A 22,900-nucleotide genomic window follows, 5' to 3' on the forward strand; every position below is an offset into this window, starting at 1 on the left:
AGCACTAAAAACCGGCAACAGGGAAGGTTCTCCCTGTAACAAGCTCCATGTTAGTAAATTAGCACTATATCTGAAGAACATGTAGCACAGAGTCATTCAGCCTTATCTTGCCAATAAAATATATCTGACTACTGTATAGGACAGATGGCAGGATGAATGTTGCATCAATGGGGTATCGCTATTGGTTATTTATGGCTCGTCTTTGAGACCACCACCCTCAGAATGCCATGGTAGCAGTGGAAAATGTAATCCATACCAGAAGAGCAGCACCCAAGGAAACAGCGGTATTTAATTATTAAAAGTTAATTCAAAGCTACATAAGAATATACCACTAAATATGAAGGGCTTTCTAATCATAAATAAAAGAAGGTTGGTTATTCTTAGCATTACGGGATCCCTAATATAACTTGCCAAGCCAGTAAGGAGAAGTAAAGGTATGGGATCTGTTATCTAGAATGCTTGGGACCTGGGGTTTTCTGGATAAGAAGTCTTTCTGTAATTTGGCTCTCCATACCTTAAAAAAATCATGCTAAAAAAATCAATTAAACATTAAGTAAACCCAATGCATATATAGTAATCACAAGACATTTATAAAACCTAGCAAAGAAGTAATTCAATGAATGATAATAATGGGATTTGCCCATAATATTCAGCACACAGTCATTATGTAAAAAAGGCATATCACATTACATTTTGTAATGATAAATTAACAGGTCCCATACCCTCTGGTGCGTTGGTCGTTTTTATGGGAAAAAGAACATCCCCCATCTGCCTATAATCCCCTCTAATGTACTTGTACAGAGGAATCATGTCCCCTCGCAAGTGCCTCCTCTTCAGCGAAAACAACCCCAACCTTGACATTCTTTCCTCAGTTTTATTGTTAAATTAATTTGAGAGGGTTCAGTATATTAAAAAAAAAAAAAAAAAATCGGGCTCTACTCCATAACATAATTATTTTCTAATCAGTAATAAGTACAAATACATTCTTGAAACTACCACCATGTCAAACCACACAGCATTGAGCTTGACATTCGCTACGTGCCTAAGCCTAAAGCACAACACAAAAATAAATAAGAATTTAATCTCATTTTGTTTTTTGCTTTTTTAAAGCGTATAGCGTGTAATGGCGTACAGCAACAGTGTTGCCTTTAGCAAGTCAAACATTTATTGTTGCTGTACATCACAACGTAGCTGTGCCTTGGGATACTTACTACAGCATAATTCCCTACCCTTAAATGTCTCAGTCCATTAAGGTCTCTCTTCAATTAAATCTTAATGAGCAGTTCAAGTTGCTTTACTGTTCTCTGCGCCAATAGTTCCGGCGCTCCTGCCGCCACTCACCTGCACTGCTGTACGTTCATGCCTCTGCCTTAGTTACATTATGGTTTTTGTGGAGTCTCAGAGGTTTTATAAACTTGAGAATTTGATGAGTTATAGAGTTTTAAGCATCTCCAAAGGCACGTGTAAATTAAACAAGCACCAAATACATGTATTCTGTTCTTCATCTGAAAGAGAACTGCAAAGCTGATATTCTAAAAAAAAACATTAAAATCTGAGCTAAAATACTGTACACTTGTCTTGAAATCACTATTATGAATTTGCATTTTTGCCTTGGAATATTAAAAGGCCAGTAGAATAAAAAACTGAAAGTGCTAACCTACGGCCAGCTTTACCAAGGAATCTGCCATTTGTCTGCAATGCCATTCCTGATGGTGCTGCTCATCCCCCTGCAAGCCTTTCAGCAACATAAGCAATGACAAAGTGAGGGATAACCTCCCCTATTTAGTACCCACCACCAATGAGAGCCCCTGGAGTTAGCTACATCAGACAGGGCCTTGCTGGAACATCTCCCATTGCCAGGCTACCATGCCCAGTAATGTAGGGTCCACTTTACATAGCAGATAAATTAGCTATTTAAAAGACAGGTATGTGATCCATTATCTGCAAACCCGATATGCAGAAAGCTCTGAAATACTGGCCATCTCCCATAGACTCCATTTTAAGCAAATAATTCTAATTTTCTAAAATGATGTAATAATAATACAATACCCAATTAAGATACAATTAATGCTTACTGAAGGCAAAACAATCCTATTAGGTTTAATTGATGTTTAATTGATTTTTTTTTTTTTTTTTAGACTTCAGGTGTGGAGAAAAGTGCTGAAAGATCCCTTCTCTCTTACCCTTAAACTCCAGCTCCCGAACATTCTAGGTAACAGGACCTACACCTGTATAATTGTTTTTTATACTAAGGGGGGCATTTTCTATTGCTCCATTTTTTCGGTTAAGGTTTTTTGATGCAGAAAAAACAGATTTTGTTGCACAAAAAAACATGATTTTTTTGTGATTTATGCAATAAAACCGAGACAATCCGAGACAATCCAAATTAAAATATACGCCAGCTAAAACCTGCCAATATCACGCAGATTTCCCCTTTACAACTGAAAGATCTTTCTTGTAGAGGTTTTTGTTTTTTTTAGACACTGGCTTGTGTGTAACAAAAAAAAAATAAATAAATAAATAAAAAAAATCTGTACATTGCTAAATCCCCCCTAAGTTTTGATAAAACGCACTGTCATTGTCAAGAAAGGTTTTACTTTGCAGATTTAATATATAAATGAAGAAGAAACACAAGAAGTTATCAATAACCTATATATATATATATATATATATATATATATATATATATATATATATATATATAACAAGAACAAACGGAGCACAGCCTATTGAAATTCAAATGCCCAGGGTGCTAGCAAAAAAATATAAAGCAAGAGAATGAGCTGCACACACCAGGACTTGGCAAAAATATAATAAGTTTATTTAAGAAAAGAGATCCAACGTTTCGAGCACTAACTGTGCTCTTCCTCAGGGAAAAAACCACGGTTGGATCTCTTTTCTTAAATAAACTTATTATATTTTTGCCAAGTCCTGGTGTGTGCAGCTCATTCTCTTGCTTTATATATATATATATATATATATATATATATATATATAATATATATTGCCTATTGATGTAACTTTAGTACCTGTACTATGTATTATATGAAGAAATAGAGAAGTAGAGAAACATTATTCCTTTTACTGACTAGTTAGTTATTGTACTAATAATCTACCATTAGTCTTAAGGTATCAACAATGTGTTTTTTTACTGATTTACTGATACATAAATACACAAACACATTCAGAGCAACTTTATATGCTCACGTACATCCCTACAGTGGCAGTTTAGTGTGTATGCAAATTTAATCAGAAAGCATTATCGGTATTACAAAGTAGAGGTTTTTATATTTGGAACATGCTGGTTCGTTAGACTGGAAAAGTCAAAGCAAAAATTGCTGCTTCTTTCCTGTCATTTTAATGATACAAAGCATATGGAAATATAATGAGCACGGAATAAGGCAATCAAATGTTTAAATCTTCTAGGAAACCTGACAATTGCTAATGGCATTTAAATTTTTCTAATAAAAAAATAGAACAAAAAAAGCTAAGAGGAACTCCTGCTTCTCCACAAGTTCTTCCCTGCTGAGTCTCTGTATAGCCGCCTGGGAGAGAACAGTAAATCACAGAGATGTTCATACATAGAATGCATTGCAAAGAGGCTGCTACACATTTTTAGACCCTGTTTCACCTTGTCCCCTGATGGTGTGAATAGTGTTAATTAACATGATTTGTCCATTGAGTGCTTGTACACTAGATACAAAAACCAGGGAAGATTCTTCTCAAAACAATTCAGAGAAAATAATATTCAGAAGAATAATTGTTGCCAACTTATGCCAAACAATACAAATATATTTATTTTGAGTTCCTGAACAATTACATTGGGAGAAAAGCTTAGTATTTTCAGTAACAAACTGGAATTAATATATTCTGGTGCTGATAAAAGTTTGTACGTACCATCTGGAAACTTCGAGTGGAGTGGAACTCGCACTGCATCATGTCAAAGAATATGGGGATTGTTGCTTTTCGAAGCTCTGTTTCTGGGATCAAGGTCATTTCCAGTATAGGGCCAACCATCTCAGGAATAAATTTGATTTTATGTTGTCCTGTTGAAATGAAGATATGATATTTTTTTAATTCCTGTTATTTATATAGCGTCAACATATTTCCACAGTGCTTTACGGCGATTATACATTATTCATAGCCGCAGTCCCTGCCTTAGAGGAGCTTACAATCTAAGGTCCCTACCACATTAACACACAGCATGGTCAATTTGGTCGGAAGCCAACTGACCTGCCTGTATGATTTTGGAGTATGGAAGGAAGAAATAGGAGTACCCGGAGGAATATGTAGACATGGGGAGAACATATAAACTCCTTGCAGATCGTATCCTGGAAGGTATTGAACTCAGGACCCCAGAGCAGCAAGGCAGAAGTGCAACCCACTGAACCACTTTAATTCAGATTTGTCAAAGCAAATGGATTTTAAGGAGCAGACTTTGAAGATTAAAGCCATGGTGGCAAGTTCTGAGACGTCAATGTAAAAACTGTATTTCAGATTGGCAAATTTATATATGAACCGGTTTCCTTCACTTGAATCCAGTGACCTTGCTAACTGAGCCACATATTTCATTAAATATATTGCACAAAATTCAAAAGCAGTGTTACTCAAATAACATTCAAAAGGAAATCAAAGCAGCACTTAAAAAGCTTTCAGGCTCTCTTAAACTAGAGTTATTTACTTGCATATATTTCATGGCTTTGCTGCAGTTGTTTTGTCTAGAAGTGTTATGGGGAAATAAGAGAAGAGTGAGGTGAGAGATAGAAGGGGAGGCTAGTGGGAGAGAAAGAAGGGCGGAGTGGGGTGAGAGAAAGAAGGGGAGACTAGTCGGAGAGAAAGAAGGGAGGAGTGGGGTGAGAGAAAGAAGAGGAGAGTGGGGTGAGAAATAGAAGGGGAGGCCAGTGGGAGAGAAAGATGGGTGGAGTGGGATGAGAGAAAGAAGGGGAGACTAGTCATAGAGAAAGAAGGGAGGAGTGGGGTGAGAGAAAGAAGAGTAAGGTGAGAAATAGAAGGGGAGGCCAGTGAGAGAGAAAGAAGGGAGGAGTGGGGTGAGAAAGAAGGAGAGAGTGGGGTCAGCGATAGAAGGGGAGGCTAGTGGGAGAGAAAGAAGGGCGGACTGGCATGAGAGAAAGAAGGGGAGAGTGGGGTGAGAAATAGAAGGGGAGGCTGGTGGGAGAGAAAGAAGGGTGGAGTGGGATGAGAGAAAGAAGAGAAGAGTGGGGTGAGAAATAGAAGGAGAGGCCAGTGGGAGAGAAAGAAGGGTGGAGTAGGATGAGAGAAAGAAGAGAAGAGTGGGGTGAGAAATAGAAGGGGAGGCCAGTGGGAGAGAAAGAAGGGCGGAGTGGGGTGAGAAAGAAGGAGAGAGTGGGGTCAGCGATAGAAGGGGAGGCTAGTGGGAGAGAAAGAAGGGCGGACTGGGATGAGAGAAAGAAGGGGAGAGTGGGGTGAGAAATAGAAGGGGAGGCCAGTGGGAGAGAAAGAAGGGCGGAGTGGGATGAGAGAAAGAAGAGAAGAGTAGGGTGAGAAATAGAAGGGGAGGCCAGTGGGAGAGAAAGAAGGGCGGAGTGGGGTGAGAAAGAAGGAGAGAGTGGGGTCAGCGATAGAAGGGGAGGCTAGTGGGAGAGAAAGAAGGGCGGACTGGGATGAGAGAAAGAAGGGGAGAGTGGGGTGAGAAATAGAAGGGGAGGCTGGTGGGAGAGAAAGAAGGGTGGAGTGGGATGAGAGAAAGAAGAGAAGAGTGGGGTGAGAAATAGAAGGAGAGGCCAGTGGGAGAGAAAGAAGGGTGGAGTGGGATGAGAGAAAGAAGAGAAGAGTGGGGTGAGAAATAGAAGGGGAGGCCAGTGGGAGAGAAAGAAGGGTGGAGTGGGATGAGAGAAAGAAGGGGAGAGTGGGGTGAGAAATAGAAGGGGAGGCCAGTGGGAGAGAAAGAAGGGTGGAGTGGGATGAGAGAAAGAAGGGTGGAGTGGGATGAGAGAAAGAAGAGAAGAGTGGGGTGAGAAATAGAAGGGGAGGCCAGTGGGAGAGAAAGAAGGGTGGAGTAGGATGAGAGAAAGAAGAGAAGAGTGGGGTGAGAAATAGAAGGGGAGGCCAGTGGGAGAGAAAGAAGGGCGGAGTGGGGTGAGAAAGAAGGAGAGACTGGGGTCAGCGATAGAAGGGGAGGCTAGTGGGAGAGAAAGAAGGGCGGACTGGGATGAGAGAAAGAAGGGGAGAGTGGGGTGAGAAATAGAAGGGGAGGCTGGTGGGAGAGAAAGAAGGGTGGAGTGGGATGAGAGAAAGAAGAGAAGAGTGGGGTGAAAAATAGAAGGAGAGGCCAGTGGGAGAGAAAGAAGGATGGAGTGGGATGAGAGAAAGAAGAGAAGAGTGGGGTGAGAAATAGAAGGGGAGGCCAGTGGGAGAGAAAGAAGGGTGGAGTGGGATGAGAAAGAAGGGTGGAGTGGGATGAGAGAAAGAAGAGAAGAGTGGGGTGAGAAATAGAAGGGGAGGCCAGTGGGAGAGAAAGAAGGGCGGAGTGGGGTGAGAAAGAAGGAGAGAGTGGGGTCAGCGATAGAAGGGGAGGCTAGTGGGAGAGAAAGAAGGGCGGACTGGCATGAGAGAAAGAAGGGGAGAGTGGGGTGAGAAATAGAAGGGGAGGCTGGTGGGAGAGAAAGAAGGGTGGAGTGGGATGAGAGAAAGAAGAGAAGAGTGGGGTGAGAAATAGAAGGAGAGGCCAGTGGGAGAGAAAGAAGGGTGGAGTAGGATGAGAGAAAGAAGAGAAGAGTGGGGTGAGAAATAGAAGGGGAGGCCAGTGGGAGAGAAAGAAGGGCGGAGTGGGGTGAGAAAGAAGGAGAGAGTGGGGTCAGCGATAGAAGGGGAGGCTAGTGGTGAGAAAAAGAAATAGGAAGCAAATGAGAAATAATGGGAAGAAGTAGTGAAGGGAAATATCTGAGTAGCAATGTAAAAGTGAAGCACTATTTAGAAAAAAATAATATTTAACTGAATTTTATATTTATTTGCTGATATGAAACAGTTCATTTCTGGTGCTGACTTGTGATTGTCACAATCAATAAATTCTTTGTGAAAAACAAAAAAACCCACTACTAAACAGACACCAAGTCAACATATTTTCATGTCAAGGCAGAGTTAAACAGTGTGGATGTTGTAGCTATAGAAAATCAATTTTTCCAGATCAGGTGAGAGTGCAGCTATTTCATTCCTGGGAAGCAGTATTATTTTAAACAAAATTCATCCTCCCTCCTGATGGAATGACCCTGAAAGCATTTAATGGCTTGCACTATATAGCTGAAGAAGCTGTAAAGCATACTCCTTTCTCAGTGCTGTTATTTTCAAGCTCGTCTGTGACAGTTTTCATGTATTATGTCTGAAAAATGTCAGAGTCAGTGTTTCAGAAAACAAATGTTACTGACACCGAGTTATTCGTCAAACAAAACATCAATGTCACGAAGTTTCATAGGTTTATTGCTCTTGGCATAAAGGCAAAGGAAACTTTTTGGAGTGACTTATAAAAACGTGTAAAGATAACATTGTTGCATCTGTATTAAATCACAATTAGAGCTTGATTGGCGAGTGAGTCGTTAGTTAGTAAGAAAAGGTCAGGCAATCAAGAAGTAACAATGAGAAGACTCTGTTATACTTTTTGTTTTTTTATGAAGGCTGTAGTTCCAAGAAAATGCCCTCTCTGCCTTGGGAGCTATAGCGCCTACAAAATTACACTCCACACCAGACTTGTGTACATATCAACTGTGGTCACTTTTCTGTTTGCTTTGTCCATAGACAGTAGACAAAGAAAATGTGGACATCAAAATCACAACTCAATGTTGAAAACTCACCCAATATATAACAGTGGTCCGGGTAAATCAGCCCCAGCCCCTCAGTTCAAGGAAGTGGACAAGCCGTAAAGGGGGAGGGCCCTGCTCGCAAGAGCTTACATTCTAAAAGGGAGGGGTGAGAAATAAGGTCAGGGTAACTAGCATGGCATTGGAGTTCATGTAGGTGTGTAAAGTGACAGTAAGTGCGGAATGAGAGGTGAAAAACCAGTGGTTAGTGAATGTTTGGGGGGTTTAGGTTATAGGCTTGAGTGAAAAGGTGAGTTGAGAAAAGGTGAGACCGTTTAAAGGCTTGGAGAATCTGGCAGTGACTAATGGAAGGGCGTTCCAGAGGATGGGTGCAGCGCGTGAGAAGTCCTGGATGTGAGAGTGAGAGGAGGTGAAGAGTGAGTAGGAGAGAAGGAGGTCATGTGTAGAGCGAAGGTTACGTCTGGGGGTGTACTTGGGGATTAAGGGGGTTAAATAGAGTGGTGCAGCACCCGTGAGTACTATGAAGGTGAGTACAATCTTGAACTGAATCCTGTATGTGACAGGTAGCCAGTGCAAGGATTGGGGGGAGAGGGGCGGCACTTGTGGAGCAGGAGGAGAGGTGTATGGCAGCACTGTTCATGATGGATTGGAGTGGGGTCAGTTTAGATAGGGGAAGAGCAGTGAGTTGCAGTAGTCTAAGCGAGATATGACGAGGGCGTGGATGAGAATTTTGGCAGTCTCATGAGTGAGGAAAGGTCGAATGTGTGCGATGTTTTTGAGGTGAAACCGACAGGATTTAGAGAGTATTTGAATGTGGGGAGTGAAAGAGAGAGCAGAGTCAAATGTGACTCCTAGACAGCGAGCTTGTGGAACTGGGGTTATATTAATATTTTCCACGCAGACAGTGATGTCAGGCAGGAAAACAGAGTTGGAGGGTGGGAAGATGACCAGCTCGGTTTTGTCCATGTTGATTTTTAGGTGGTGAGAGGACATGAATGCAGAAATTGCAGTCAGACAGTCGGAGACATGAGCTAGGAGTGAGGGCAGGTTTGGGGAAGAAAGGTATATTTGAGTATCGTTTGCATATAAATGCAAAGCAACCTGCTTGGTCCTGCAAACAACTGGACAATGGGGAAATTTTATCGTCAAAGAAAATTTTAAAACCCGCCTGATCAGATTTCTGGCCAATGTTGAATGTACAATCGTTCCGTGCCCACTAACATTACGATAATTACAACAGATTTGTCAGATCACACTGAAACTGGTCGTTAGGGAAAAAAATATGCAGATACAGATTTTGTTCATTTTTCTTTCTTTGTTATTAATACACTGCAGACATTTGGACTGTTTTTTTTTTTTGTTTTTACTCAAGTTCACAAAGCCTTAATTGCTAAGAACCCTATAGTTATGGCTTCAAAAGAACTATTTGAAAGTTGCGGCAATCATGCCTAAACATTTTTTTTGACAAACAAACAGTTTCTGTTCGAGTATGCTCGCAGACATGAAATTACTACTTTAATGATTGCAAAGACATTTACAGACAAGGACACTTGTACGAGTTCTTGACATTATGCAGCCAGGTGCTCATTACTCTATGGACGTTTCAAGCATTCGGCATCTGATGAGATCAAAAGCTTAGCTCTGTGCCAGAATTTTACTTTCAAGCAAATGACTCTCAAAATCAGTTGGGTTTGCAAATAAGGGATGCACGGGATGTGTACACCGGTAAGCTAGGATAGCAGGCTATGGTTACAGGAAGATTGTCCCCACTGCAGTGCAACAGGTCAGAGGTTACACTAAAGGCTTGGGCATCTGCACTTTGAGGGGGCTGCTGGGACACTTGCTAAACTTCCAGCAAGCATGGTGGGGTATACATACCATAACAGCCAGAAAAAGGGAACCTTATCAGAGTTAATAAAACGTCGGACTCTTTTCACCCTTATATCAATATATGCCCTATATGTGTGTTGTCTTGAACACAGCAACTGTCAGACAGGAGGCCATCCTTGCTTTACTGGGTAAGAATATCTATACTAGTATGGCTTGTTTTGGAGTGCAGAATTGATGAGAACAGTGTCCCAGTTAAGACCTTTTCCAGTTCAAGCCCCCGCCCCTTGGAGTTCCTAAAGTCAGTGCACCTTAATTCCAAACAAGGTTCCATATATAGGAAAACATTGGCGTACCTGTCATTCAGCCATAGTTTCAAGAATATATAGTACAACACAATTACTCACTTCAGCTCTAACCCTAATTGACCTTCCAGCTAGGATTTCTCTTGTATCCCCACACCTCACCTGACCTTCAGGCTGGGCCCCCAGGCACCGCTCCAGGGCAGAGAAACACTACTCTAAACTGATATGTACACTTCTTAAATAAAAAAAAAAAAGCAATCTGAAAATAAAATTACCCATGTATACACACGCCAAACCCATAACAGAGAAACCAGCTTTAAAGTCAAAATATTGTGTGTTTTTGGCCTTCCTAGAAATGCATCCCTTAAAGCTCCTAAAACTACCCCATGGACTATTACCCAAAAGTGACATAACACTAAATATGGATTTAGGCAATCAACAAATTTAATGGGCAAAACAGTTTTTGTTGTAGTTGTCTATACTACTTTGCCACAGACTCTTCAATGCTTTCAAATATAGTCCTATATTGAAAGAAATAGTTTATGTTCAAGCTCTCAGCAAATATTTCTAAAATAGGGACAAAAGTGGGAAAACTGTAATATACAAATATCTAACATATTTAACTAGGAGAAATAGGCAATTAGCACAGAACTCCCACCCACAGTGGTGCATTTGAGATGGTGGATCTCAGAAAAGTCTAAACCTCTTAACAGGGTAATTGAAAGCAACTCTTCCTTCTCCTAAGAGAAGCCAAATGGATCAGGAAAATGGAAAAGAAATAAATGCCTTCATTTCAGTTTCATATTATTTCTGTGTGTTAATTAATGTCCATTATCTATGCCTTTGATCTCCTACTAAGATGAATTCACTCTGTAGAATTTCACAGGAGAACATATGGTTACTCTTAAACACTGTACTACTGTGTAATAGTAACTGTTTAACGGTATACTAGAAAGACCATTTAAAGGGGATGTCCATCCAGAGAATGTAGTTCTAATCAAATTTCCAAAATACATTAAGAAATGTAAATGTAATTGCAGTTAAAAGTAGTATCAGTTTCCAAAATACATTCATTAAAACATGTACATGTAATTGCAATTAAAAGTAGTATCACTCTGTTACAGACCAAAACCCAACCACTTGCCTCCAGAAGCACATGGCGGGACGTATTTGCCATCAGCCCAGTGCCTCCTCAACCTTTTCGCCTTGTTCCAGGCACACTACTGATGTCATAAACCAGTAGCAACACTTTCCTACATAATTTGCTTGGCCTTATCCCAGCAGAGATAGGCAGGCCAGTGGCGGGTATATAAAAGAGCATGGTTTGGCAGGCCAGGTTAGGCTCCAGTTGGGCTGTGATATTAAACACAGTGTGCCAGCTGATAAGACAAAGATCAACGAAAGAGCCCCAAGCTGAGAAAGATGCTCCCCCAAGTCAATCTGGAACAACAGTGCCCCTTACAGATGAAGCAGAGTAATGTCAGAAATTCTGATATAACATTATTATGAATAATACATTTCCCCCAATTGATGCATGAAATAAACCATTTTTTAGATTTGGACGAATACCTTTTCTTCTAACCAAATGTTTACTAACCAAAAGCAACGTTTTAATTCCAGTTACCCGCCTTGCAAAGCTAAAAGAGAAAACCCATGCAAAAACAGTATATTAAGAGCACATAATCTTACCTAGGTTGTACCACATGTCCCTTATTTCAAATCCAATTTGGCGTCTCATATCCCCATACCTGTAAAACATAAAATGTTATGTTAACAACAAACTTTTGTTTTTGTGTGACAGGGATAGGCCAGACTGAGGAAGGCAACTTCTAGTTAGTAGTATAAGCTACAACTATCTTTTTCTGCTTTTCAATTTACAATTTTCAATCTTTGCCAAGATATTGCTTCTATGCAACTTGTCTCTATAACGCTACCCAGCCGTTTCTCAATTACATGCAGCATTGCAAAGTCTCTCACATCCCTAGAGTAAACTGATGCCAAATTGTGCAGCTCTAACCTTAACGTTACAGAATTAAGGAACAGAAATATCAGGTGGCTTGGTCTGTTTCCTGTATTCTATTCTGAATTGTGTAAAAAAAAGTGTGTATGAGTGTATTGCACTTGGCACTTATCTAAAGCTTGTACAGGTATGGGATCCATTATCCAGAAAGCTCAGTATAAGGGAAGATCATCTCCCACTGACAACATTTTCATCAAATAATTCCAAATGTTAAAAACATATTTAAAAAGTACTGTGATTTGGCCTAAAAAAATACACTGCCTATGCTTTCTTTTGCACATATTGCTTACTTGTTAAGGATTTTGTTTCTTTTGGCACTTGAGAAATTCTCCAGCTGTAATGATTCTTGGGTGAGAAATGCAACCGCCAAGTGAAAGTAGTTATTCCACAGCTAAAGGGTAGAAATAAAAATACATTTTAGTTTTTAGGAGAGACCAATCCTTATTTTGGCAGAACACTGGTTATTGCGGCATTTGTAGGGTTTTAGAGGATTTTGCTAGGATGCTGATATCTCACATAGTGTAACCTAGCACCATGAATGCTCCTTATAGTCCCATGGTCTGTGCACATGTAGTTCAGACAGAAATACATGCTGCATGTGCAATTAAAATCAAATGCCGTGCCTTTAAGTGTGCGCTGGCCACAGGGCGGGTAGGAGCAGACTGGCATATCTCTGTCGACAAAGAAACCAACTATTGTGCCATTAGCCTTACATTTTTGCAGCATAACTGTGGCATTAAAAGGGTTGTTCATGTTCAGGTTAACTTATAGTATGTTATATAATGGCCTCCTCTTAGCAACTTTTCCATTGGTCTTCATTTTGTATTTGTTATAATTTTTAAATTATTATTGAATCTCTTCCCAGCTTTGAAATCGGGGTTGCTGACCCCAGCATACAAAAACTATTGCTCTGTACTTATCTTTCTATTTATTCCCATCTCTCTTTTAAACCACTGCTTGGTTGCTAGATTAAATTTGACCCTAGCTAGATGCCGTGACCCTAACAAAATGCTAAATAATTACAAAACCACAAATAAAAAATGAAGAGCAATTGAAAACTATCTCAGAATAGCACTCTCTACAACAGTGATCCCCAACCAGTGACTCATGAGCAACATGTTGCTCCCCACCCACTTTGATGTTGCTCCCAGTGGCCTCACAGTAGTTGCCAATTTTTACATTTCTGGCTTGGTTGGCAAGTTTTGGAAGCACAGAGACACAGTGTTACTCCAAGCAGAGCCTTCTGCAGGCTAGCAGTATTTATTTGGCTTCCCCAGAGAACTTATTCAGGCTTGTATGGCTCACCAACACTTGTTACATCTGAGTGTGGCTCACAAGTAAAAAAGGCAGGGTATCCCTTCTTTACAACATACTAAAAATTAATATACAGGTGAACAACCCCGTTAAATTGCATTAACATATAATATGTAATTATTAAACAGTTAAATTATTAAATGGCTAAAGTGAACAAGAGTAAAATAAAGTGGGAAACCTTATTGCTCTCATTGCTTTCAAGTATTCAACCACTTTTAACTTAAGAACACTGGTTTTTCTTCCAGATCAGTTCATCTAATGATCAATTGGGTTCATCACTGAGAATATAAAACTGGTACAATTACCATTTGAAAACTCTCCCACCCATGGTCTGCAACATTTTTACTTTAAATAAATGACTTGTACTTTTTTTTTTTCTAATAGATTTGGGGCCAAATTCCCGACACAGTGAATGGCTGCTGAGGGCCAGGCTCAGTGACTTAGAATGACTTGTTCGGGATTAATCAGTGTCATTAGTGAAAGGCAAATTAAAAGCCCATTTTCTACTCTCTTAATTTCTCCACAACATTATCCTTTTTGCAAGGGTGAAATGTCTGAATGGACAAGGGATTCGAGTGGCTATTAACTTAATCAGTCCTGTAATGTTTTAAATCTTTTACTCTACGACAACAGAATGCTACATTTAAACAAACATTAGATCTGAGACATCAGTTTCAGTGTAAGGGTTCTGAGTAAATATAAAATATAGAATTTACAGGAAGACATGTTGGAACTTAAAATAGCATGAAAGGCATGCTTCACTGTCTAAAAACTTGATAAGGAGTTGTTATTCTCTTCTGTAAAGGGCAAGTGTACACAAAATGGAAAACTATATTTGGGCCTACCTGGATGCCCGTCACTGTTTTTAATACGGACAACCAGTGAACATGTACAATATGAAGCACCTGGAAGGAAACAGCTACTCCACCAATCAGTTTTGATTACCTGTAGTTCAAAGTTGGCTTGATCGAGAAATTTTTTGTTGAGCATATCTGCATACTGATTAATTGCCCGTAAAAAGACTCTGAAAAATAAACAGAACATGAATAGTTAACACAGAAAAAAGTCCAATGGAGTTACCAATCTTTCATCATTCAAAACACATAATTTGTTTAGCTGTGTATAGCTATTTATGCAGTCCATGCCATTAGCCCATACCCTGTGCTGCTAAGCCATGCTTCCAAGTCAGGATATCGTGAGAAGATTATACCATATTAAGAAAAGAGTAGGTCTCTTTATAGCATATTAAAATCACAAGCAATATTAATATGTCCCCCAGCCCAGTCATAAGTTGGTTTAACCAACTTTGCTGAGCTACAGAAGGGATACCCTGCCTAATGGCACTGGGAGATTGACATTAAAACAATTCAGATCAGTCTTGATTACTCAGTAGAAAAAAAATCCCTTTTGGCAAAAAAAATGAAATTAAAAAATCTGTTGCGAGGACTCCAACAGTCCTGTCCTTACCGTCTACCATAAGTTAGAGATTAAGTACAGGGATCTGATGAGGCCTGCACCCACTAATTTGTGCATTAAAATGATTCCCAAATTAGGGGACAGGAAGGGGGTCCCTACATGTCTCCCCTACCCCTCATGAATACAGTGCTGCTGAATGCAGGTATCAGTGTGTTCATGGGGTGAATGCCAAATAAAAACAAAAGAGCACATTCTGCTTCCTGCAGGGCAGGGAGCAAAGTAAAAAAAAAACAACCCATGGTGGATTGCACCCATTTTGGCACCCATTATTGTCATCTCATACCAGTATCCCAACATGTACTCAGCTTGCAATATGTACAGCTGGTCAAACACTGAAAGATACACTCCTTTGGCGAGGTCGGCAAACGAGTAGATCTTTCCCCAATGTGCCCACCTTAAAGTGGGCTAACTATAACAACAGGGATACAGGCTGTTGGGCCATGGACTTGTTCTATCAACAACTAGTTGGTGCAGTCATTTCCTCAATGAGATTTTTGAACCTGTCCAATCGATATCAGATATTGGTCAGGTAAGCCCTTCAGAGTGCCCAATACATGGGCAGATAAGCTGCTGACTTAGACAAATTGACAGCTAAAATCTACCTGTGTATGGCCACCTTTACTGTCAGTTGTTTGCATACAGGTGCAAGTAAGAATTTCATGTTCTGATTCCTGACAAATGGAGGATAATCCACCCCGAATTGCTGAACTTCATCACTAACCATTCTGTGGCTTAATAATAAAACTGACTTAACACTTACAATGTACATGTGAGTGCTGTTCCTGCCTTTATTCAAAATACAGGTACGGGACCCATTATCCCGAAACCGGTTATCCAGAAAGTTCCGAATTACAGGTCATCTCCCATAGACATTATAAGCAAAAAATTCTAATTTTTAAAAATGATTTCCTTTTTCTCTGCAGTAATAAAACAGTACCTTGTACTTGATCCCAACTAAGATATTATTATTATTATTATTATTAACATTTATTTATAAAGCACCAACATATTCCGCAACCAATAACCGATACAAGAGGTGGAGAGAGCCCTGCCCAAAAGAGCTTACAATCTACAAGGAGAAAGGGTTGAGACACAAGGTGTGGGATTAATCTTTACTGGAGGCAAAACAATCCTATTGGGTTTATTTAATGCTTAAATACATTTTTTAGTAGACTTAAGGTATGGGGATCCAAATTACAGAAAGATCCTTTATCCAGAAAACCCCAGGTCCCGAGCATTCTGGATAATAGGTCCCATACCAGTAATAGCACTTCTGACCCACCCTTTTACACTAACACAACCCCTCCCAGTACATAGGAATGACTCTATACCAATTGGGATCACCACAAGTGAACACATCAGTGGAAGTTATCATAAGCAACAAGACCTAAAGCAACTTACATTTCATACATAACAGTGGATCAATGACTCTATCTTTTATGCTTGCATATAAGTTTGAGTGGCCAAACCAGGTAGAGAGAAGCAAATGTGAATCTCCAACAGTCATACAGAAAACACAAAAAAAGCGATGATCACTTGCAGGCACATTTTAATGACGGCATTTGCTGACAGATTCTATTTTCCAGCAAAGACAAGAGCGGTTATTTGAGCCATGAGTAAAAGAGAATGTGTAAAACACTTTTCTGTTGTGATGTTTGTTCTGAATACCTCTACTGTTTTCTCATTTCTCTTTAATGCCATAAATAGAAAAACGTTATTGTAAGATTTCTATTTCCATCTATTCATGCAAAATGTTCATTTTGGAAGATGTTTATAACAGATTTAAGAAATTCTGCCAATGAACCAAATGCTTATTTTCAGGCTGGTTGTACTTATATTAATAATATATACTGCATGGAATATGTCAGCACTAAATAAAGTACAATGATAATTAGTGCACCAGACTAGAAAACATATCGGACACCAAAAACCACCAGACTCTCCCTGAGAGAATTCACAACATGGTACCTGTCAATGTTGACAGCGCTCCATAAAAGATCCATTAGGAACACAAAACATCCATCTTCATTAGCAACCATCTATCCTTGGCCCTCTGAAGGGTTGATCTCTTGCTCCTATCCTCTCTTTGCAAGCTGAGTAACTGGGAGCCATTTAAAGGAAAACTATACCCCAGAATGAATACTTAACCAACAGTTTATATCATGTTAAGGGGCCTATTAAAGCATCTTATTAAACTAGAATATATATCAGTAAATATTGTCCTTTTACATCCTTTCCCTTGAGCCACCATTTAGTGATGGGCTGTGTGCTCCCTCAGAGATCAGCTGACAGGAAATAATGCAGCTCTTACTGTAACAGGAAGTAGTGTGGGAGTAAAAGACAGAACGCTGTCCATTAATTGGCTGATGTGACCTAGCATGTATGTGTGTCCCTGAATCTTATGATCCCAGGGGCGGCCCTTAGCCTTAAAATGCCAATTTTCTACTTAGGATTACCCAATAGCACAATAAAAGTATATTTTTACGAAAATGGTTTATTTAGATAAAGCACTGTTTTACTGTTTTATTCAATATATTTTTAAAGTGATCTACATTGTTCGTGGGTATAGTTTTTCTTTAAGTGCTTGCAGAGACATTGATTGCTCAATAGGGAGGGCAGTCAATGGCTCAGTAAGATACATGCCATGCTTATGAAAAGGGCATATGTATAATCTTATTTCATTTTCTTTTGTTTAGGAAGTAATTTGGGGCACAGTTTATAGTTCAGGTATTTGTTCAGAAAATGACCTTTGGGGCAGAAATGGAAAAAGTTGCTTTTATGTGTATTTTCAAACTGATCTTTGGACTGGACCCATAATGCACCTATAAGCTGCCTTGGCCTTTGTATTGCCAGCCAGTGTGGTAACTACATATAAGCAGACTCTGTCACCACAGAGGGGCCTGAGGGAGAAAGAGTGTTATGGACCCAGCCTGTACATTGGTCATGGGAAAGGGGGTGCTTAAGTGATGTGTTAGATAATGACCAGGAATGTGAAGCCCACTGTGGACATCTTTAATCATACTTCCCTCACTGATAAATGTATGGGGGGCCACTGTAAAGAAAAGAGTAATGGACAAACTAAAGATTTTCGGTAAATCAAAAGCTCTGCTTTCTGCCTCAAATCTCATGGGAAAGACAGATCTGTTTTCCCCAAAGTTTGCTCATACCCAAAACAAGGCAAGAACATAATCAATGCCATAAGCAATTATCGCTAGCACAAGCGCTACCTATATTGGCCACAATTACAGTGGAGGAAATAATTATTTGACCCCTCACTGATTTTGTAAGTTTGTCCAATGACAAATAAATGAAAAGTCTCAGAACAGTATCATTTCAATGGTAGGTTTATTTTAACAGTGGCAGATAGCACATCAAAAGGAAAATCGAAAAAATAACTTTAAATAAAAGATAGCAACTGATTTGCATTTCATTGAGTGAAATAAGTTTTTGAACCCTCTAACAAAAAAAGACTTAATACTTAGTGGAAAAACCCTTGTTTGCAAGCACAGAGGTCAAACGTTTCTTGTTTCTTGATGACCAAGTTTGCGCACATTTTAGGAGGAATGTTGGTCCACTCCTCTTTGCAGATCATCTCTAAATCCCTAAGGTTTCGAGGCTGTCTCTGTGCAACTCTGAGCTTGAGCTCCCTCCATAGGTTTTCTATTGGATTAAGGTCCGGAGACTGACTAGGCCACTCCATGACCTTAATGTGCTTCTTCTTGAGCCACTCCTTTGTTGCCTTTGCTGTATGTTTTGGGTCATTGTCGTGCTGGAACACCCATCCACGACCCATTTTCAGTTTCCTGGCAGAGGGAAGGAGGTTGTCGTTCAGGATTTCACGATACATGGCTCCGTCCATTTTCCCGTTAATGCGAATAAGTTGTCCTGTGCCCTTAGCAGAAAAACACCCCCAAAGCAAAATGTTTCCACCCCCATGCTTGACGGTGGGGACGGTGTTTTGGGGGTCATAGGCATCATTTTTCTTCCTCCAAACACCGCGAGTTGAGTTAATGCCAAAGAGCTCTATTTTGGTCTCATCAGACCACAGCACCTTCTCCCAGTCACTCATAGAATCATTCAGGTGTTCATTGGCAAACTTCAGACGGGCCTGCACATGTGCCTTCTTGAGCAGGGGGACCTTGCGAGCCCTGCAGGATTTTAATCCATTGCGGTGTAATGTGTTTCCAATGGTTTTCTTGGTGACTGTGGTCCCTGCTAATTTGAGGTCATTAACTAACTCCTCCCGTGTAGTTCTAGGATGCTTTTTCACCTTTCTCAGAATCATTGACACCCCACGAGGTGAGATCTTGCGTGGAGCCCCAGAGCGAGGTCGATTGATGGTCATTTTGTGCTCCTTCCATTTTCGAACAATCGCACCAACAGTTGTCACCTTCTCTCCCAGCTTCTTGCTAATGGTTTTGTAGCCCATTCCAGCCTTGTGCAGGTCTACAATTTTGTCTCTGACATCCTTGGACAGCTCTTTGGTCTTTCCCATGTTGGAGAGTTTGGAGTCTGCTTGATTGATTGATTCTGTGGACAGGTGTCTTTTATACAGGTGACTAGTTAAGACAGGTGTCCTTAATGAGGTTGACTAATTGAGTAGAAGTGTCTAACCACTCTGTGGGAGCCAGAACTCTTAATGGTTGGTAGGGGTTCAAAAACTTATTTCACTCAATGAAATGCAAATCAGTTGCTATCTTTTATTTAAAGTTATTTTTTCGATTTTCCTTTTGATGTGCTATCTGCCACTGTTAAAATAAACCTACCATTGAAATGATACTGTTCTGAGACTTTTCATTTCTTTGTCATTGGACAAACTTACAAAATCAGTGAGGGGTCAAATAATTATTTCCTCCACTGTAAATGGTACACTGGCTATAAAAGCCACAGTGGTTTTATGGGGCTCCCAACCAAAACTTTATCAGCATTTCCAAACAGGCAGAAAATGATAATAAGCACAAGTGCTGAGTTTCCTATGCAGCTTGCATCTCATTTTCATAAGCGATGAGCCAGACAGCGCGTCCCTGACCGCTAATCAGAAAGAAGACGGGCATTAGCAGCCGATGCCCATTATTGCTCCATGATTGGGAACGCAGCAGAAAAGCTTGTTTTCCGTAGATTACAAACCCAGACAAAACGGTGGTGCAATTTACGAGAGATAATAAAATCTTCAGTCATGCAATTCAGAAAAATGCGGCACAGAGCGAAGGCTTAGCTAATTTCGGGAGCCCTAAGAATGCTGTGATTGATAACAATTTTTAAATGAAGTTACAAAAGGCATTACTATAATGTCACACCAATTAAGTTAAATAGAAAGATAATGAAAGCTTTTATTGCAGTCTATCAGTTCTATCAGGGTTGCACATGTTGACTCTCAATAGCTCTGATAGGAGATATTCTGATAAAAAGAAAATTAGATGTGGAATTTGACTGTAAACAACTATATATGGGAGAGGAAGCCATGTGATTAAAAAGTAATGGCTGTAGGCAATAAATATACTCTATGTAGGGTGACAGAGAGGGCAGAAAAGACCTCATAGCTTCCCTACTGAGTCCAGTCTTCACTACCCAGTACAGTTTAAATTGGTCTTGCGGCCTAAAATAGGGACAATGGAAGGATTACAAGTAGGGACATTACAGAGGAGTCTGGGAGATGAAGCCTGTACAGACGGAATGGATACAGAGATGTTAAATGTGAACTAAAGCTTAAAAAAAAGAAGTGGATAGAAATACTACACATTATGTTTTGGGGTTCAGTGCTAGCTCTGTGCTGTTGTCAGATACCTGAGCTTAGGGACGCACAATATATAGTATACACAGAATATAAATGTAACAATACAAGGTTGATTACTAATTTATTCTCATTAAACAGCAGATCTAAAACCAGTGCAATTAGCATCAGAGTGTAATAGGCAACCCTGTAGCATCAGCTTCTGACAGGCAAAATCACTTTTTTTTTTTTTATAATTTCCAGTGGCTCCTAAGTTCAGCTTTCCAACAGCTGCCTGGAGCAAACTTAGCATGTGCAATGCCACTGACACTTGTAACAAAATATAAATGGTGACCCTGTGATATCTTCGAAGGCCTGGATCATTATTGTTATTGAAATACTGAACATTTAGGCTGGTGCATTAAGCACAGTATATACAATATTTTATATATATATGGTTAATAATTTTAACCATATTTGTTTTTTGAGTTTAATTCTCCTTTTAGGGTAGAAGCACATGTGGCGGATGATCAGCTTTTCCCAGCTTGTGTTTTGTATGTAGGCTAAGAAAAGTGGATCCACTTCCACCCACAGCTCTGTGCAGCTCCACACAGGCAAACCCAGAGTTCGACTGTAGCGCTACAAGGAGCTGTGGATGGGAGCGTGCATACAAAATGCAAGCTGAGAAAAGCAGGTCATCCTCCACATTTGCCCCTACTCTAAAAAGCTGAGCTAGTGCACTTATATTATTCATTAGGTGCACAGGGGCATACAGCTGGCAGCCTGGCTTTCCCCCCTCGGCGAATAAAGCAAAGGTAGTTATCTCCAACTGTTTTTCAAAAATCTATGTGCTGGGCTTGATGAAGTGTTCTAGGCCCTGATTTGGCAGGACCTACCTAGGTAGGCCCATTGGACAAGGATCACACAAAGACTGCACACACACACCGGTGCAGTCCTTGTCCAAATAGGGGATTTCAAATTTGCCAGATTAGGGTGTTCCTATTGGAGGGAGGGAATTAGCAGCTTTTATCGGAGTATGGACAACTTGGTATCACTTTAATTCCCAAGTTCAATAACTCTATGGGTCAGTTCAGGTGTGTTTGCTTCTACCTTACCTCAGTAATCATATGGGACCAATTGCATAATTCATACTTGTACATGTTATAAATAAAATTTTGGCATGGGATAGGTTAAGCCTTTTATTGTCACAGAATACAGAATCTATATAGGCATAAAAAGACCGCAGTGCCACTACAGATCAGCCCGCTTCTTTGATCCATGCTGTGCATTTGTTCACATGGCAAGTAAACGTATACATGAAATAGTCCATCCCTGGCACTAGTAACTTTATGTCATGGAATTGGTTAATTCACATGTGTTTGTAAGGTAAATGTCATACTTTAAATACACAGTCACTGAGCCTCTGTATATATTTTAGTATGTCTCTGATATAAAGACACAGAAAAATAAAGACAGAGAAAGAGACAGAAAAAGACACACAGGCTAATGAACATGGCAGCATGGTTAAACCCAAAATAAGATAATATGCACAGAATACAAATATATTCCACTCCCCCAGCTGTAGTTTGGTGTAATGCACAAAACTGTACATTGTACTGAAGCGCTGCAGACAATTTGTAGAATTTAGACATTATCTTATTTACATTTTCTGCCCTTTTCGCAGAAGGGAGATGCTCTGGAAATAGACATTCGTGCAACCATAACCTGAAGACATTTAGGAACTGCATGTCGTGAGCACATTAATCAACTCTCCGATAGGGAAAGAGGAAAAGTCTGAATGAGAGTGCTTGCTGAGTTTTCTACATTTAGTATAGTTTATAGTCTGGGGGGTGATGAATGTATACAGTATAAATACACTTTAAAGGAAAGGCAAAAACTAAGTAAGCTTTATCAGAAAGGTCTATGTAAATACAGCCATAAGCACTCACAGTAACACTGCACAGGATTTCTTGTCTCCTTTTTTGTAAACATGATGTTCCAGTGTCTGACTTCCTCTCTCAGAAACATCCTTAATTCCCAGGGCCAGAGTCTGCACAGTTTCTCCCCTCTCCTTCTCCCCCTTCCACCAGAATGCTAAGAACTCCCTCCCCCCTCCCTTAGGAATGTGTGATCTGAGCTATAATGGCTAGAGCTGCAGCAGGAAGCTACCTAAAATGGCAGCTGCTATCTTAAGCAAAGGGAGAAAGCTTCTAAAGCTGTTTACTCAGGTACAGTAATGGTTTCTGCAGCATAACTATTTTGTTCTAGGTGGCACTATAGTGGCAAATCTATTGGCAGTAAAATGCCAAAATGACTTTCCTTCTCCTTTAAAAGAAAAGTATCTCTCATTAAAAAACAGGTAGTTTATATCATATTAAGCGGCCTATTAAATAATCTTACTAAACTGGAATATATATATATATACAGTATATATATATATATATATATATATATA

General features: G+C 39.9%; 1 protein-coding gene across 2 annotated transcripts in view; it reads right to left on the reverse strand.

The window, feature by feature from the left end:
* The window catches only part of dock1 (dedicator of cytokinesis 1), a 215,706-nt gene that overhangs the window by 50,339 nt on the left and 142,467 nt on the right, over positions 1-22,900 (reverse strand). For both annotated transcript variants that reach the window (XM_012959631.3, XM_002932662.5), the window contains exons 30-33: positions 14,205-14,283; positions 12,236-12,336; positions 11,615-11,673; positions 3,898-4,046 (exon numbers count right to left, since the gene is read on the reverse strand). In XM_012959631.3, the coding sequence (XP_012815085.1) occupies positions 3,898-4,046; positions 11,615-11,673; positions 12,236-12,336; positions 14,205-14,283 (388 nt within the window). The remainder of the gene's footprint in view (positions 1-3,897; positions 4,047-11,614; positions 11,674-12,235; positions 12,337-14,204; positions 14,284-22,900) is intronic.

The sequence above is a fragment of the Xenopus tropicalis genome, chromosome 7, assembly GCF_000004195.4.
Source record: "Xenopus tropicalis strain Nigerian chromosome 7, UCB_Xtro_10.0, whole genome shotgun sequence".
Lineage (NCBI taxonomy): Eukaryota > Metazoa > Chordata > Amphibia > Anura > Pipidae > Xenopus > Xenopus tropicalis.